Consider the following 16636-nt stretch of genomic DNA (forward strand, 5'->3'; position numbering starts at 1 on the left):
AATTACAAAATTGTGCCGGCAGCTCTGGCTGGGACTGGAGCATAAGACATGATGGATCTCAGCATCAGTAAAAGACTTAGGCCTCTTTCACACGGGCGTTGTGGGAAAATGTGCGGGTACATTGCGGGAACATGCGCGATTTTTCCGCGCGAGTGCAAAACATTGTAATGCGTAGTTGCACTCGCGTGAGAAAAATCGTGCATGTTTGGTACCCAAACCCGAACTTCTTCACAGAAGTTCGGGCTTGGGATCGGTGTTCTGTAGATTGTATTATTTCCCCTTATAACATGGTTATAAGGGGAAATAATAGCATTCTGAATACAGAATGCATAGTAAAACAGCGCTGGAGGGGTTAAAAAAATAAATAAATAATTTAACTCACCTTAATCCACTTGATCGCGAAGCCCGGCATCTCCTTCTGTCTCCTTCTTTGCTGATTGTAGGAACAGGACCTGTGGTGACGTCACTCCGGTCGTCACATGGTCCATCACATGATCCATCACCATGGTAAAAGATCATGTGATGGACCATGTGATGACCGGTGTGACGTCACCACAGGTCCTGTTCCTACAATCAGCAAAGAAGGAGACAGAAGGAGAAGCCGGGCAGCGCGATCAAGTGGATTAAGGTGAGTTAAATATTTTTTATTTTTTTTTTAACCCCTCCAGCGCTATTGTACTATGCATTCTGTATTCAGAATGCTATTATTTTCCCTTATAACCATGTTATAAGGGTAAATAATAATGATCGGGTCTCCATCCCGATCGTCTCCTAGCAACCGTGCGTGAAAATCGCACCGCATCCGCACTTGCTTTGCGGATGCTTGCGATTTTCACGCAACCCCATTCACTTCTATGGGGCCTGCGTTGCGTGAAAAACGCAGAATATAGAGCATGCTGCGATTTTCACGCAACGCAAAAGTGATGAGTGAAAATCACCGCTCATGTGAACAGCCCCATAGAAATGAATGGGTCCGGATTCAGTGGGGTGCAATGCGTTCACCTCACGCATCGCATCCGTGCGGAATACTCGCCCGTGTGAAAGGGGCCTAAAGGTTTCCAGTCACCCAGCGTTCTGCCCTGCACTTCATATACTTCACACATAGGGGTCGCAGTTACCTGGGGTCTGAAAGTTCAGTGCCACGAGCTGGCTCCCACAGATCCACATTGGCAGTGGGTCGTAGTTGGAGGAATCGAGGCGCTGCCCTCTGGGGTAGACGCGGCTCAGCTGGCGGCGGTTGTACTGCAGGAATTTCTTCCCTTTGCTGCGGCTGGCGTACTTCTCTGCCTTGGTCTCGGGGAATGAAGACATGTCCCGGTAACACGCCTTCTCTGTGCCAATCTCTGCAAACACATCACAGCAGAAGCAACCAGCCATAGGGGCACTGTATGGCGGGGTTATCTCAGCACTCTATGGCGGTATTATCTGAGCTCCGTATGGTGGTATTATCTGAACTCCGTACGGTGGTATTATCTGAGCAATGTACGGTGGTATTATCTAAGCTCCGTATGGTGGTATTATCTGAGCTCCGTATGGTGGTATTATCTGAGCTCCGTATGGTGGTATTATCTGAGCTCCGTACAGTGGTATTATCTGAACTCTGTACGGTGGTATTATCTGAGCTCCGCATGGTGGTATTATCTGAGCAATGTACGGTGGTATTATCTGAGCTCCGTATGGTGGTATTATCTGAACTCTGTACGGTGGTATTATCTGAGCTCCGTACAGTGGTATTATCTGAACTCTGTACGGTGGTATTATCTGAGCTCCGCATGGTGGTATTATCTGAGCAATGTACGGTGGTATTATCTGAACTCTGTATGGTGGTATTATCTGAACTCTGTATGGTGGTATTATCTGAGCAATGTACGGTGGTATTATCTGAGCTCCGTATGGTGGTATTATCTGAGCAATGTACGGTGGTATTATCTGAGCAATGTACAGTGTTATTATCTGAGCTCCGTACGGTGGAATTATCTAAGCTCCGCATGGTGGTATTATCTGAGCAATGTACAGTGGTATTATCTGAGCAATGTACGGTGGTATTATCTGAGCTCCGTATGGTGGTATTATCTGAGCTCCGTCTGGTGGTATTATCTGAGCAATGTACGGTGGTATTATCTGAACTCTGTATGGTGGTATTATCTGAACTCTGTATGGTGGTATTATCTGAGCTCCGTATGGTGGTATTATCTGAGCTTCGTCTGGTGGTATTATCTGAGCAATGTACGGTGGTATTATCTGAACTCTGTATGGTGGTATTATCTGAACTCTGTATGGTGGTATTATCTGAGCTCCGTATGGTGGTATTATCTGAGCTCCGTCTGGTGGTATTATCTGAGCAATGTACGGTGGTATTATCTGAACTCTGTATGGTGGTATTATCTGAACTCTGTATGGTGGTATTATCTGAGCTCCACATGTTGGTATTATCTAAGCTCAGTACGGTGGTATTATCTGTTATTTGGTTACTATGTGGTGGTATTATTTGGAAGCATTTGGGGAAGAAGGGAACTAATAAGTGGTAAATATCACTTTAGTTCTGCCAACGCATCCGTATGTCGGTTCCATAAAAAGATAGAACATGTCCTATTCCTGGCTGCAAAATGTGGACCATAAACCCTTCAATGGGTCCACAAAAAAACAGATACAACATGGATATCATCCATATTTTGCGAATACACATTTTGTGGACCACAAAATACATATGGTCTTGTGCATGAGCCTTCATCTGAACACAGTATGGTGTTTTCTGAGTTTTTATGGCAGTATTATCTGAGAAGTGTATGGCAGTATTATCTGAGCTCTGTATGACAGTGTTATCTGAGCTCTGTATGGCCGTGTTATCTGAGCTCTGTATGGCAGTGTTATCTGAGCAGTGTATGGCAGTATTATCTGAGCAGTGTATGGTATTATCTGAGCTCTGTATGGCAGTTATCTGAGCAGTGTATGGCAGTATTATCTGAGCAGTGTATGGCAGTATTATCTGAGCAGTGTATGGCAGTGTTATCTGAGCAGTGTATGGCAGTATTATCTGAGCTCTGTATGGCCGTGTTATCTGAGCACTGTATATATATGGCAGTGTTATCAGAGAAGTGTATGGCAGTATTATCTGATCAGTGTATGGCAGTATTATCTGAGCAGTGTATGGTATTATCTGAGCTCTGTATGGCAGTATTATCTGAGCTCTGTATGGCAGTATTATCTGAGCAGTGTATGGCAGTTATCTGAGCAGTCAATGGCAGTATTATTTGAGCTCTGTATGGCAGTATTATCTGAGCTCTGTATGGCAGTTATCTGAGCAGTGTATGGCAATATTATCTGAGCTCTGTATGGCCGTGTTATCCGAGCACTGTATGGCAGTGTTATCAGAGAAGTGTATGGCAGTATTATCTGAGCTCTGTATGGCAGTATTATCTGAGCTCTGTATGGCAGTATTATCTGAGCAGTGTATGGCAGTGTTATCTGAGCATTGTATGGCAGTGTTATCTGAGCTCTGTATGGCAGTATTATCTGAGCTCTGTATGGCAGTGTTATCTGAGCTCTGTATGGCAGTATTATCTGAGCAGTGTATGGCAGTGTTATCTGAGCAGTGTATGGCAGTGTTATCTGATCAGTGTATGGCAGTGTTATCTGATCAGTGTATGGCAGAGTTATCTGATCAGTGTATGGCAGTATTATCTGAGCAGTGTATGGCAGTATTATCTGAGCAGTGTATGGCAGTGTTATCTGAGCAGTGTATGGCAGTATTATCTGAGCTCTGTATGGCCGTGTTATCTGAGCACTGTATATATATGGCAGTGTTATCAGAGAAGTGTATGGCAGTATTATCTGATCAGTGTATGGCAGTATTATCTGAGCAGTGTATGGTATTATCTGAGCTCTGTATGGCAGTATTATCTGAGCTCTGTATGGCAGTATTATCTGAGCAGTGTATGGCAGTTATCTGAGCAGTCAATGGCAGTATTATTTGAGCTCTGTATGGCAGTATTATCTGAGCTCTGTATGGCAGTTATCTGAGCAGTGTATGGCAATATTATCTGAGCTCTGTATGGCCGTGTTATCCGAGCACTGTATGGCAGTGTTATCAGAGAAGTGTATGGCAGTATTATCTGAGCTCTGTATGGCAGTATTATCTGAGCTCTGTATGGCAGTATTATCTGAGCAGTGTATGGCAGTGTTATCTGAGCATTGTATGGCAGTGTTATCTGAGCTCTGTATGGCAGTATTATCTGAGCTCTGTATGGCAGTGTTATCTGAGCTCTGTATGGCAGTATTATCTGAGCAGTGTATGGCAGTGTTATCTGAGCAGTGTATGGCAGTGTTATCTGATCAGTGTATGGCAGTGTTATCTGATCAGTGTATGGCAGAGTTATCTGATCAGTGTATGGCAGTGTTATCTGATCAGTGTATGGCAGTATTATTTGAGCTCTGTATGGCAGTGTTATCGGAGCTCTGTATAGCAGTATTATCTGAGCTCTGTATGGCCGTGTTATCCGAGCACTGTATGGCAGTGTTATCAGAGAAGTGTATGGCAGTGTTATCTGAGCACTGTATGGTATTATCTGAGCTCTGTATGGCAGTATTATCTGAGCTCTGTATGGCAGTATTATCTGAGCAGTGTATGGCAGTGTTATCTGAGCAGTGTATGGCAGTGTTATCTGAGCTCTGTATGGCAGTATTATCTGAGCTCTGTATGGCAGTGTTATCTGAGCTCTGTATGGCAGTATTATCTGAGCTCTGTATGACAGTGTTATCTGAGCAGTGTATGGCAGTGTTATCTGAGCTCTGTATGACAGTGTTATCTGAGCTCTGTATGGCAGTATTATCTGAGCAGTGTATGGCAGTGTTATCTGAGCAGTGTATGGCAGTGTTATCTGAGCAGTGTATGGCAGTGTTATCTGATCAGTGTATGGCAGTGTTATCTGATCAGTGTATGGCAGTGTTATCTGATCAGTGTATGGCAGTGTTATCTGAGCTCTGTATGGCAGTATTATCTGAGCTCTGTATGGCAGTATTATCTGAGCTCTGTATGGCAGTGTTATCTGAGCAGTGTATGGCAGTATTATCTGAGCAGTGTATGGTATTATCTGAGCAGTGTATGGCAGTGTTATCTGAGCTCTGTATGGCAGTATTATCTCAGCTCTGTATGGCAGTGTTATCTGAGCAGTGTATGGCAGTGTTATCTGATCAGTGTATGGCAGTGTTATCTGAGCAGTGTATGGCAGTGTTATCTGAGCACTGTATATATATGGCAGTGGTATCTGAGCAGTGTATGGCAGTGTTATCTGAGCATTGTATGGTGTTAGCTGAGCAGTGTATGGCAGTATTATCTGAGCTCTGTATATATATGGCAGTGTTATCTGAGCTCTGTATGGCAGTATTATCTGAGCAGTGTATGGCAGTATTATCTGAGCAGTGTATGGCAGTATTATCTGAGCTCTGTATGGCAGTGTTATCTGATCAGTGTATGGCAGTGTTATCTGAGCAGTGTATATATATGGCAGTGGTATCTGAGCAGTGTATGGTGTTATCTGAGCAGTGTATGGCAGTGGGCAGTGTTATCTGAGCATTGTACGGCAGTATTATCTGAGCAGTGTACGGCAGTATTATCTGAGCAGTGTACGGCAGTATTATCTGAGCAGTGTACGGCAGTATTATCTGAGCAGTGTACGGCAGTATTATCTGAGCAGTGTACGGCAGTATTATCTGAGCAGTGTATGGCAGTATTAGCTGAGCTCTGTATGGCAGTGTTATCTGATCAGTGTATGGCAGTGTTATCTGAGCAGTGTATATATATGGCAGTGGTATCTGAGCAGTGTATGGTGTTATCTGAGCAGTGTATGGCAGTGGGCAGTGTTATCTGAGCATTGTACGGCAGTATTATCTGAGCAGTGTACGGCAGTATTATCTGAGCAGTGTACGGCAGTATTATCTGAGCAGTGTACGGCAGTATTATCTGAGCAGTGTACGGCAGTATTATCTGAGCAGTGTACGGCAGTATTATCTGAGCAGTGTACGGCATTATTTGGAAGCATTGGAGGTAGAAGGGCAGTGATAAGATGTACATATCCCTCTACTGCTGCCCTGGGGTTTTCATGACTGCGCCCCTGGTATCTACCCCTACCCCCCCCCCCCCCCCCCCCCCCCCCCCCCCCCGCGTGTATTAAATACTATTATTACAGGTGGTGCTCATAGCTCTGCTGCCATGAATGACTCGCTCAGGCGATAAGTTGTGGTAGGAAGCATTGTACAGTGACCTCCTATCTGTGCACAGGATGGAACCACAGGAGCTTACAATCAATGGAGCTGTATTATACGGGAGGACAGACGGAGCTGTGTTATATGGAAGGACAGACGGAGCTGTATTATATGGGAGGACAGACGGAGCTGTATTATATGGAGGGACAGACGGAGCTGTATTATATGGAGGGACAGACGGAGCTGTATTATATGGAGGGACAGACGGAGCTGTATTATATGGGAGGACAGACGGAGCTGTATTATATGGAGGGACAGACGGAGCTGTATTATATGGAGGGACAGACGGAGCTGTATTATATGGAGGGACAGACGGAGCTGTATTATATGGGAGGACAGACGGAGCTGTATTATATGGAGGGACAGACGGAGCTGTATTATATGGAGGGACAGACGGAGCTGTATTATATGGGAGGACAGACAGAGCTGTATTATATGGGAGGACAGACGGAGCTGTATTATATGGAGGGACAGACGGAGCTGTATTATATGGAAGGACAGACGGAGCTGTATTATATGGAAGGACAGACGGAGCTGTGTTATATGGAGGGACAGACGGAGCTGTATTATATGGAACGACTCCACCTGACTGTGAAATTCTCTACTTTTACAATCTGTGGTGGAGCCGGCAGTCCTGCCCCCAGTGGTGGTTGCCGGCACTGCAGCCAAAACCTCATTTTCTGACCACAGTCCTGTATGTATATAATAATGGCGCCACTGAAGGCATACACCGTAATCAGGAGTCTGAGCTCTTACTTTCTTCATCGAAGGGCACAGGACGGCAGTACACGACCAGCTCCGACAGCTCCAGGGCGATTTTCTTCCTTCGCTCCATGATCTTCCCCTCCTGCATCTGTAAGAACATCACGTTACACCAGACAGATGTAGATGTAGTGGAGCCGGAAATGTTGTGTGCGCCCTGCAGATTCCTGGTGCGATGTCAGAGATGTCACCTGCGGCTCCCCCGCAGGAAACATGGAGCTTCATCTCCGTCCTCACCTAGTCACACTGTAAATTCTACTGTAGACGGACGCCTCAGAGACAGAAGAGGGTCCTAAACATTTGGGAAAGGGGAACCCCCCCTCCCCATAATACATTATATTACAAAGCTTCATGTATATTTTAACAATAGGCACTCTTTAAAGAAGAACTCCACTCAAAAAACATCCACTGATCTCAAACCTGTGCAGAATTATGTGAGACCCAGGCTCGGACTGGCCCACCGGGGAGCCGGGGAAATCCTCGGTGGGCTCCCGAACCAGCAAGCAGTGGCGTAGCAGCAGGGCACAGGGAGAAGAGCGCTTCCATCGTGGCAGCGCTCATCTCTATAGTCATCTGTAGATGGACAGAGATACAGACGGAAGTGCTGCATAGGGGCAGGGCAGGGAAGAGGCGTCTCCCTTCTCCGTTCCTCTGACAGGCTGCAGGCCTAGTGCCGGCAGCCTATCAGAGGCTGGTGCAGGTGGCGCACCACTACATTTATGGTAGCTGTACAGTGGGCCCCCAGAATCAATCCACTGGTGGGCCCAAGGCACCCCAGTCCGACACTGGTGAGACCCCCAACTGTAAGAGGGTCATATGTTCTGCTCTACAGGGCACAGTACCCAGGAGTCTGCAGAACCCTCCTCCGGGTCACAGAGCTGAGGTCTGACAACCGCGTTGTCCAGGAATAGCAGGAACCCTTTGTGCTCTGCAGAGCCCCCCGGTGTACAGTCCATGTATTGCAGTTTTCTCAGCGGCCTCACCCTGGCATCAGCGTTTTGCGTCGCCTCGCGAATCTTTGCGATCCAGTCGTTCAGCTCCTCTTGAGAATCGGCTGCCACGTCCAGCGCCTGAGATGGGTGCGACATCTGCTGGGAGTGAATCGTGAACATGTAGGGTCGGGGGCCGCGGCCTTCCTTCGATAAGACTGCGGTGAGGGAAGAGACATGGCGTCAGTGCTGTCAGCTGTGCTAAGGGGCGTCTGTCCACATCCAGCAGACTAGTGGGCGCAGGACTCACCGATGTGACAGGACGGGACGTCTATAAAACCCTTCAGGAAGGTCCCCAGGGGGCTGTTCTCGGCAGACTGACCGAAGAACAGCGACTGGAGGGAAAAAGGGGAAGAGGTCAGTGAAGGAAGCCCCCAAAACATCTCCAGGGGTCTGTGCCCATGGTCTAGTCCATGTCTGACCGTGTCCTCCTGCTCCGTGGTCACCGCCCCGCTCATCTCCTCCACATAGTTAGCAGGAAACCACAGCTGCTTCTTCCCACCGTAGTCACCGCGCCACCTAGAGGTCAGAGAGGAGAACAGTGGGTCATAACCATGATACTGTGTGTTACATGGGACTGCAGGTGACGTCTACTACATTATCTGTAATCAGTTATTACTGTGCTCTCTGTGGTGTTACATAGGACTGCAGGTGACGTCTACTACATTATCTGTACTCAGTTATCACTGTGTTATCTGTGGTGTTACATAGGACTGCAGGTGACATCTACTACATTATCTGTACTCAGAGAGTTATCACTGTGTTATCTGTGGTGTTACATAGGACTGCAGGCGACATCTACTACATTATCTGTAATCAGTTATCACTGTGTTATCTGTGGTGTTACATAGGACTGCAGGTGACATCTACTACATTATCTGTACTCAGAGAGTTATCACTGTGTTATCTATGGTGTTACATAGGACTGCAGGGGACATCTACTACATTATCTGTAATCAGTTATCACTGTGTTATCTGTGGTGTTACATAGGACTGCAGGTGACATCTACTACATTATCTGTACTCAGAGAGTCATCACTGTGTTATCTGTGGTGTTACATAGGACTGCAAGTGACATCTACTACATTATCTGTACTCAGAGAGTTATCACTGTGTTATCTGTGGTGTTACATAGGACTGCAGGTGACATCTACTACATTATCTGTAATCAGTTATCACTGTGTTATCTGTGGTGTTACATAGGACTGCAGGTGACATCTACTACATTATCTGTACTCAGAGAGTTATCACTGTGTTATCTATGGTGTTACATAGGACTGCAGGTGACATGTACTACACTATCTGTACTCAGAGAGTCATCACTGTGTTATCTGTGGTGTTACATAGGACTGCAGGCGACATCTACTACATTATCTGTAATCAATTATCACTGTGTTATCTGTGGTGTTACATGGGACTGCAGTTGACGTCTACTACATTATTTGTACTCAGTTATCACTGTGTTATCTGTGGTGTTACATAGGACTGCAGGTGACATGTACTACACTATCTGTACTCAGAGAGTTATCACTGTGTTATCTGTGGTGTTACATGGGACTGCAGGTGACATCTACTACATTATCTGTACTAGGAGAGTTATCACTGTGTTATCTGTGGTGTTACATAGGACTGCAGGTGACATCTACTACATTATCTGTAATCAGTTATCACTGTGTTATCTGTGGTGTTACATAGGACTGCAGGTGACATCTACTACATTATCTGTAATCAGTTATCACTGTGTTATCTGTGCTGTTACATAGGACTGCAGGTGACGTCTACTACATTATCTGTACTCAGTTATCACTGTGTTATCTGTGGTGTTACATAGGACTGCAGGTGACATCTACTACATTATCTGTACTCAGAGAGTCATCACTGTGTTATCTGTGCTGTTACATAGGACTGCAGGTGACGTCTACTACATTATCTGTACTCAGTTATCACTGTGTTATCTGTGGTGTTACATAGGACTGCAGGTGACATCTACTACATTATCTGTACTCAGAGAGTTATCACTGTGCTGTCTGTGGTGTTACATAGGACTGCAGGTGACGTCTACTACATTATCTGTAATCAGTTATCACTGTGTTATCTGTGGTGTTACATGGGACTGCAGGTGACGTCTACTACATTATCTGTAATCAGTTATCACTGTGTTATCTGTGGTGTTACATGGGACTGCAGGTGACATCTACTACATTATCTGTACTAGGAGAGTTATCACTGTGTTATCTGTGGTGTTACATAGGACTGCAGGTGACATCTACTACATTATCTGTAATCAGTTATCACTGTGTTATCTGTGGTGTTACATAGGACTGCAGGTGACATCTACTACATTATCTGTAATCAGTTATCACTGTGTTATCTGTGCTGTTACATAGGACTGCAGGTGACGTCTACTACATTATCTGTACTCAGTTATCACTGTGTTATCTGTGGTGTTACATAGGACTGCAGGTGACATCTACTACATTATCTGTACTCAGAGAGTTATCACTGTGCTGTCTGTGGTGTTACATAGGACTGCAGGTGACATCTACTACATTATCTGTACTCAGAGAGTTATCACTGTGTTATCTGTGGTGTTACATAGGACTGCAGGTGACATCTACTACATTATCTGTACTCAGAGAGTTATCACTGTGTTATCTGTGGTGTTACATAGGACTGCAGGTGACATCTACTACATTATCTGTACTCAGAGTATTACCACTGTGTTATCTGTAGTGTTACATAGGACTGCAGGTGACATCTACTACATTATCTGTACTCAGAGAGTTATCACTGTGTTATTTGTGGTGTTACATAGGACTGCAGGTGACATCTACTACATTATCTGTACTCAGGGAGTTATCACTGTGTTATCTGTGGTGTTACATAGGACTGCAGGTGACATCTACTACATTATCTGTACTCAGAGTTATCACTGTGTTATCTGTGGTGTTACATAGGACTGCAGGTGACATCTACTACATTATCTGTACTCAGAGTTATCACTGTGTTATCTCTGGTGTTACATAGGACTGCAGGTGACATCTACTGCATTATCTGTACTCAGAGTTATCACTGTGTTATCTGTGGTGTTACATAGGACTGCAGGTGACATCTACTACATTATCTGTACTCAGAGCATTATCACTGTGTTATCTGTGGTGTTACATAGGACTGCAGGTGACATCTACTACATTATCTGTGCTCACTCGTTCACACACTCACCAGCCGCCATCTTGCTTGTTCACGTTGTGTATGATGGCCTGCTTACAGAAGGAGAGTTCGTCCTCGCGCTGCGCCTTGTAGTCGTACAGCGCTTTCACCATGCACTGAGAGGAAACACAGATATTATATCTCAACCACAAGCAGTACGGCGGCCATGTTGTAGGGGGGTTACTATTTCTGGTACGGAGGGGTAATTATGGCTGCTCCATCTGTTCTTACCCTGGACGTGGGCATCTTATTGGCTTCCACGTACAGGTGGGGGGTCCGAACCTCGTACAGCGCCCCGTAGTCCAGGTCCTACAAGAGACACTTTTGATGGTTACGTTTCCAAAAGATAACAACAACACTTCTCTGTCTTCTGATCTGCCTCCTCCAGGTGGATTTCTACAGAGCTGTGTAATGCTTCACTTCTCCTGCGGAGGCGCTGCAGTGCATCCTGGCAGTGTGTGTTCACTTCCTCTGCAGCGCCTCCGCAGGAGAGATAAAGCTCTACACAAGGGAACTGAGCACTCACTGGAGATTCCAGCTAAAAGTCCCAATATCTTTAGGTACTATAAGGTATTTTCTGTTTTTGACGACTAATTTACAAAGTCCCTCTTGGTGTCCCCCACCTGGCGGCACTGTTCAGGCTCCTTCTGTCACAAACTACAGATTCGGAGTTCTGCAGCACCCTCCAGAGACCAGCAAGTGACCCGCCATTCCCTAGATGAACAGGAAGGGGGCAGTAGTTAGCTTTTTACTCACCGCCGTCCCCATCTTCTCCAGAGCCTCCTCATTGATGGGGTAGCGCAGCTTCATCTTACGGTACAGCGGGTGCTTCTCATAGTAGCTGACCAGGTCCACCAGACTTTCGAATTCTGCCGAGCTCCCCAGCATGAAGAGGCGCCCCTCCTGCTGTATGCGGCAGTGCTTGATCTTCCCTTCAGCTCTGGAGGAGAATGAGAGAATAAGAAACAGGGGCACAATAGCTCCAGGAAAGGGGGTCCCCCACAAAATATCTATGTAAGGGGGCAGCCTGACCAAGGAAGAGCAATCCAGGGAGAAGGTGCAGCTCAGGAGAAGACTGTCACGGAAGGTGTACAGCAAACTAAAAGACACAAAAGGAAGATCCGACTGACTGGATCCAAAACTAAGGAACCAAAGGGATAGCCCTGCAACAGACCTGGCTCTCTCCCTAACTGCTCAGCCTATGCAAAATTCTCAATGGTAGAAGATCGCATATCCTCGTACCTCGACTGGATAACACCTGAACACCCTATAATAGTGAGGGGACACGACCACCGGCTCCCTGCACTTAATACGGAGGGAGTCAGGGTCACCTGGGATCCAGAAAACAGGAAAATACAAATGAATAAACAAAACTTATCTGTAGAAGACTCAGTAGTAGCATCCAGCATGCATACACTCCAGGAAGTTGTATAAACCGCAAAGTGATGCAGTATGGGAAGGGATTTAAAGGGATGCAATCAGTGCAACTACATGACAGCTGAGAGAGGCTAACGAGATGAGGAAACTAAAGCAAAACAAAAGAAACCTCAAGTGGGAGGTTCTGAAGAACATCTGTCAGAGCTTCTCAGATGTCTGGTGGTGACAAAGACGTGGAGAGGTGGATGATATTCAGAGATCATTATGGTGATACGGTTCGGGAGCCGGGCAAAGAGACCCTATGCAGCAGAGAATTGTGGGTAAGGATGGGGTCTACTGCAGTGAGAGGATCCCCCCCCCATATAGCGAGGTAATATCAGTCCATGCACTGGAGACGGTAAATCTTATGTAAATCCACGTTCAGATGGGGCATTCTACGTCTGGAAACACCGCCATAGCATCCACGGCAGAAGTCTTACTCTGACCCGCAGATTTGCAGTGTGACTTCCATCCAGCGCTCTTCCTGATTGGCTTTCACAGCGGGAAGGGGCAGCGATACTTTTTTTTTTTTCCAACAACACTGATTTCTAATCCACGGTGGAAAAATCTGGAAGGTTGTGAGCGGCCCCCCGCAAATTGTACATTATAATAAATAGGCTGAGGTGTGTGGGTGGGTATCAAAGAAGATTTGGCATCTCAAGGATGAGGACCACTGCCGCAGTCAGCAGCATGGATGGACTCCAAGAACAGAACTTATGGACGACTGGTGGTCATGATTATCAGCATTTATTCCATGGCGCTGTACACATGAACAGGGGTGCACAAATATAATACAAAACATGGAGCCAGGGGAGTCATTTCATTTATTATTTTAAATAGGTCCAGAAATCCAAACTCCCTGCTTCACATTACACAGGCTACCGGCAGACACCACTAGGGGCAGCTCACTACATACATATATATACAGTCACCACTAGAGGGAGCTCAGGAGATTACTACATACAGATATATACAGCCACCACTAGAGGGAGCTCAGGAGATTACTACATACAGATATATACAGCCACCACTAGAGGGAGCTCAGGAGATTACTACATACAGATATATACAGCCACCACTAGAGGGAGCTCAGGAGATTACTACATACAGATATATACAGCCACCACTAGAGGGAGCTCAGGAGATTACTACATACAGATATATACAGCCACCACTAGAGGGAGCTCAGGAGATTACTGCATACAGATATATACAGCCACCACTAGAGGGAGCTCAGGAGACTACTACATACAGATATATACAGCCACCACTAGAGGGAGCTCAGGAGATTACTACATACAGATATATACAGCCAACACTAGAGTGAGCTCAGGATATTACTACATACAGATATATACAGTCACCACTAGAGGGAGCTCAGGAGATTACTGCATACAGATATATACAGCCACCACTAGAGGGAGCTCAGGAGATTACTACATACAGATATATACAGCCACCACTAGAGGGAGCTCAGGAGATTACTGCATACAGATATATACAGCCACCACTAGAGGGAGCTCAGGAGATTACTGCATACAGATATATACAGCCACCACTAGGCGGAGCTCAGGAGATTACTACATACAGATATATACAGCCACCACTAGAGGGAGCTCAGGAGATTACTACATACATATATACAGCCACCACTAGAGGGAGCTCAGGAGATTACTACATACAGCTATATACATCCACCACTAGAGGGAGCTCAGGAGATTACTGCATACAGATATATACAGCCACCACTAGAGGGAGCTCAGGAGATTGCTGCATACAGATATATACAGCCACCACTAGAGGGAGCTCAGGAGCTTACTACATACAGATATATACAGCCACCATTAGAGGGAGCTCAGGAGATTACTGCATACAGATATATACAGCCACCACTAGAGGGAGCCCAGGAGATTGCTGCATACAGATATATACAGCCACCACTAGAGGGAGCTCAGGAGCTTACTACATACAGATATATACAGCCACCACTAGAGGGAGCTCAGGAGATTACTGCATACAGATATATACAGCCACCACTAGAGGGAGCTCAGGAGATCACTACATACAGATATATACAGCCACCACTAGAGGGAGCTCAGGAAATTACTACATACAGATATAAACAGCCACCACTAGAGGGAGCTCAGGAGATTACTACATACAGATATATACAGCTACCACTAGAGGGAGCCCAGGAGATTACTACATACAGATATATACAGCCACCACTAGAGGGAGCTCAGGAGATTACTACATACAGATATATACAGCTACCACTAGAGGAAGCTCAGGAGATTACTACATACAGATATATACAGCCACCACTAGAGGAAGCTCAGGAGATTACTGCATACAGATATATACAGCCACCACTAGAGAGAGCTCAGGAGATTACTACATACAGATATATACAGCCACCACTAGAGGGAGCTCAGGAGATTACTACATACAGATATATACAGCCACCACTAGTGGGAGTTTAGGAGATGACTACATACAGATATATACAGCACCAGTAGAGGGGGCTCAGGAGATTACTACATACAGATATATACAGCCACCACTAGAGGGAGCTCAGGAGATGACTACATACAGATATATACAGACACCACTAGAGGGAGCTCAGGAGATTACTGCATACAGATATATACAGCCACCACTAGAGGGAGCTCAGGCGATTACTGCATACAGATATTTACAGCCACCACTTGAGGGAGCTCAGGAGAGGACTACATACAGATATATACAGCCACCACTAGAGGGAGCTCAGGAGATTACTGCATACAGATTTATACAGCCACCACTAGAGGGAGCTCAGGAGATTACTACATACAGATATATACAGCCACCACTAGAGGGAGCTCAGGAGATTACTGCATACAGATATATACAGCCACCACTAGAGGGAGCTCAGGAGATTACTACATACAGATATATACAGCCACCACTAGAGGGAGCTCAGGAGATTACTGCATACAGATATATACAGGGAGTGCAGAATTATTAGGCAAGTTGTATTTTTGAGGATTAATTTTATTATTGAACAACAACCATGTTCTCAATGAACCCAAAAAACTCATTAATATCAAAGCTGAATATTTTTGGAAGTAGTTTTTAGTTTGTTTTTATTTTTAGCTATTTTATGGGGATATCTGTGTGTGCAGGTGACTATTACTGTGCATAATTATTAGGCAACTTAACAAAAAACTAATATATACCCATTTCAATTATTTATTTTTACCAGTGAAACCAATATAACATCTCAACATTCACAAATATACATTTCTGACATTCAAAAACAAAACAAAAACAAATCAGTGACCAATATAGCCACCTTTCTTTGCAAGGACACTCAAAAGCCTGCCATCCATGGATTCTGTCAGTGTTTTGATCTGTTCAACATCAACATTGCGTGCAGCAGCAACCACAGCCTCCCAGACACTGTTCAGAGAGGTGTACTGTTTTCCCTCCTTGTAAATCTCACATTTGATGATGGACCACAGGTTCTCAATGGGGTTCAGATCAGGTGAACAAGGAGGCCATGTCATTAGATTTTCTTCTTTTATACCCTTTCTTGCCAGCCACGCTGTGGAGTACTTGGACGCGTGTGATGGAGCATTGTCCTGCATGAAAATCATGTTTTTCTTGAAGGATGCAGACTTCTTCCTGTACCACTGCTTGAAGAAGGTGTCTTCCAGAAACTGGCAGTAGGACTGGGAGTTGAGCTTGACTCCATCCTCAACCCGAAAAGGCCCCACAAGCTCATCTTTGATGATACCAGCCCAAACCAGTACTCCACCTCCACCTTGCTGGCGTCTGAGTCGGACTGGAACTCTCTTTCCTTTACCAATCCAGCCACGGGCCCATCCATCTGGCCCATCAAGACTCACTCTCATTTCATCAGTCCATAAAACCTTAGAAAAATCAGTCTTGAGATATTTCTTGGCCCAGTCTTGACGTTTCAGCTTGTGTGTCTTGTTCAGTGGTGGTCGTCTTTC

At 45.5% G+C, this 16636-nt stretch overlaps 1 protein-coding gene across 2 annotated transcripts in view; it reads right to left on the reverse strand.

Annotated features, from left to right (window-relative positions):
• LOC121000970 (1-phosphatidylinositol 4,5-bisphosphate phosphodiesterase gamma-1-like) overlaps nt 1-16636 on the reverse strand; it is a 127900-nt gene that overhangs the window by 9534 nt on the left and 101730 nt on the right. For both annotated transcript variants that reach the window (XM_040431814.1, XM_040431815.1), the window contains exons 19-26: nt 11979-12162; nt 11454-11531; nt 11235-11338; nt 8435-8531; nt 8263-8347; nt 8007-8170; nt 7018-7114; nt 1119-1343 (exon numbers count right to left, since the gene is read on the reverse strand). In XM_040431814.1, coding sequence (XP_040287748.1) covers nt 1119-1343; nt 7018-7114; nt 8007-8170; nt 8263-8347; nt 8435-8531; nt 11235-11338; nt 11454-11531; nt 11979-12162 — 1034 coding nt within the window. The remainder of the gene's footprint in view (nt 1-1118; nt 1344-7017; nt 7115-8006; nt 8171-8262; nt 8348-8434; nt 8532-11234; nt 11339-11453; nt 11532-11978; nt 12163-16636) is intronic.

The sequence above is a fragment of the Bufo bufo genome, chromosome 5, assembly GCF_905171765.1.
Source record: "Bufo bufo chromosome 5, aBufBuf1.1, whole genome shotgun sequence".
In the NCBI taxonomy this organism is placed as follows: domain Eukaryota; kingdom Metazoa; phylum Chordata; class Amphibia; order Anura; family Bufonidae; genus Bufo; species Bufo bufo.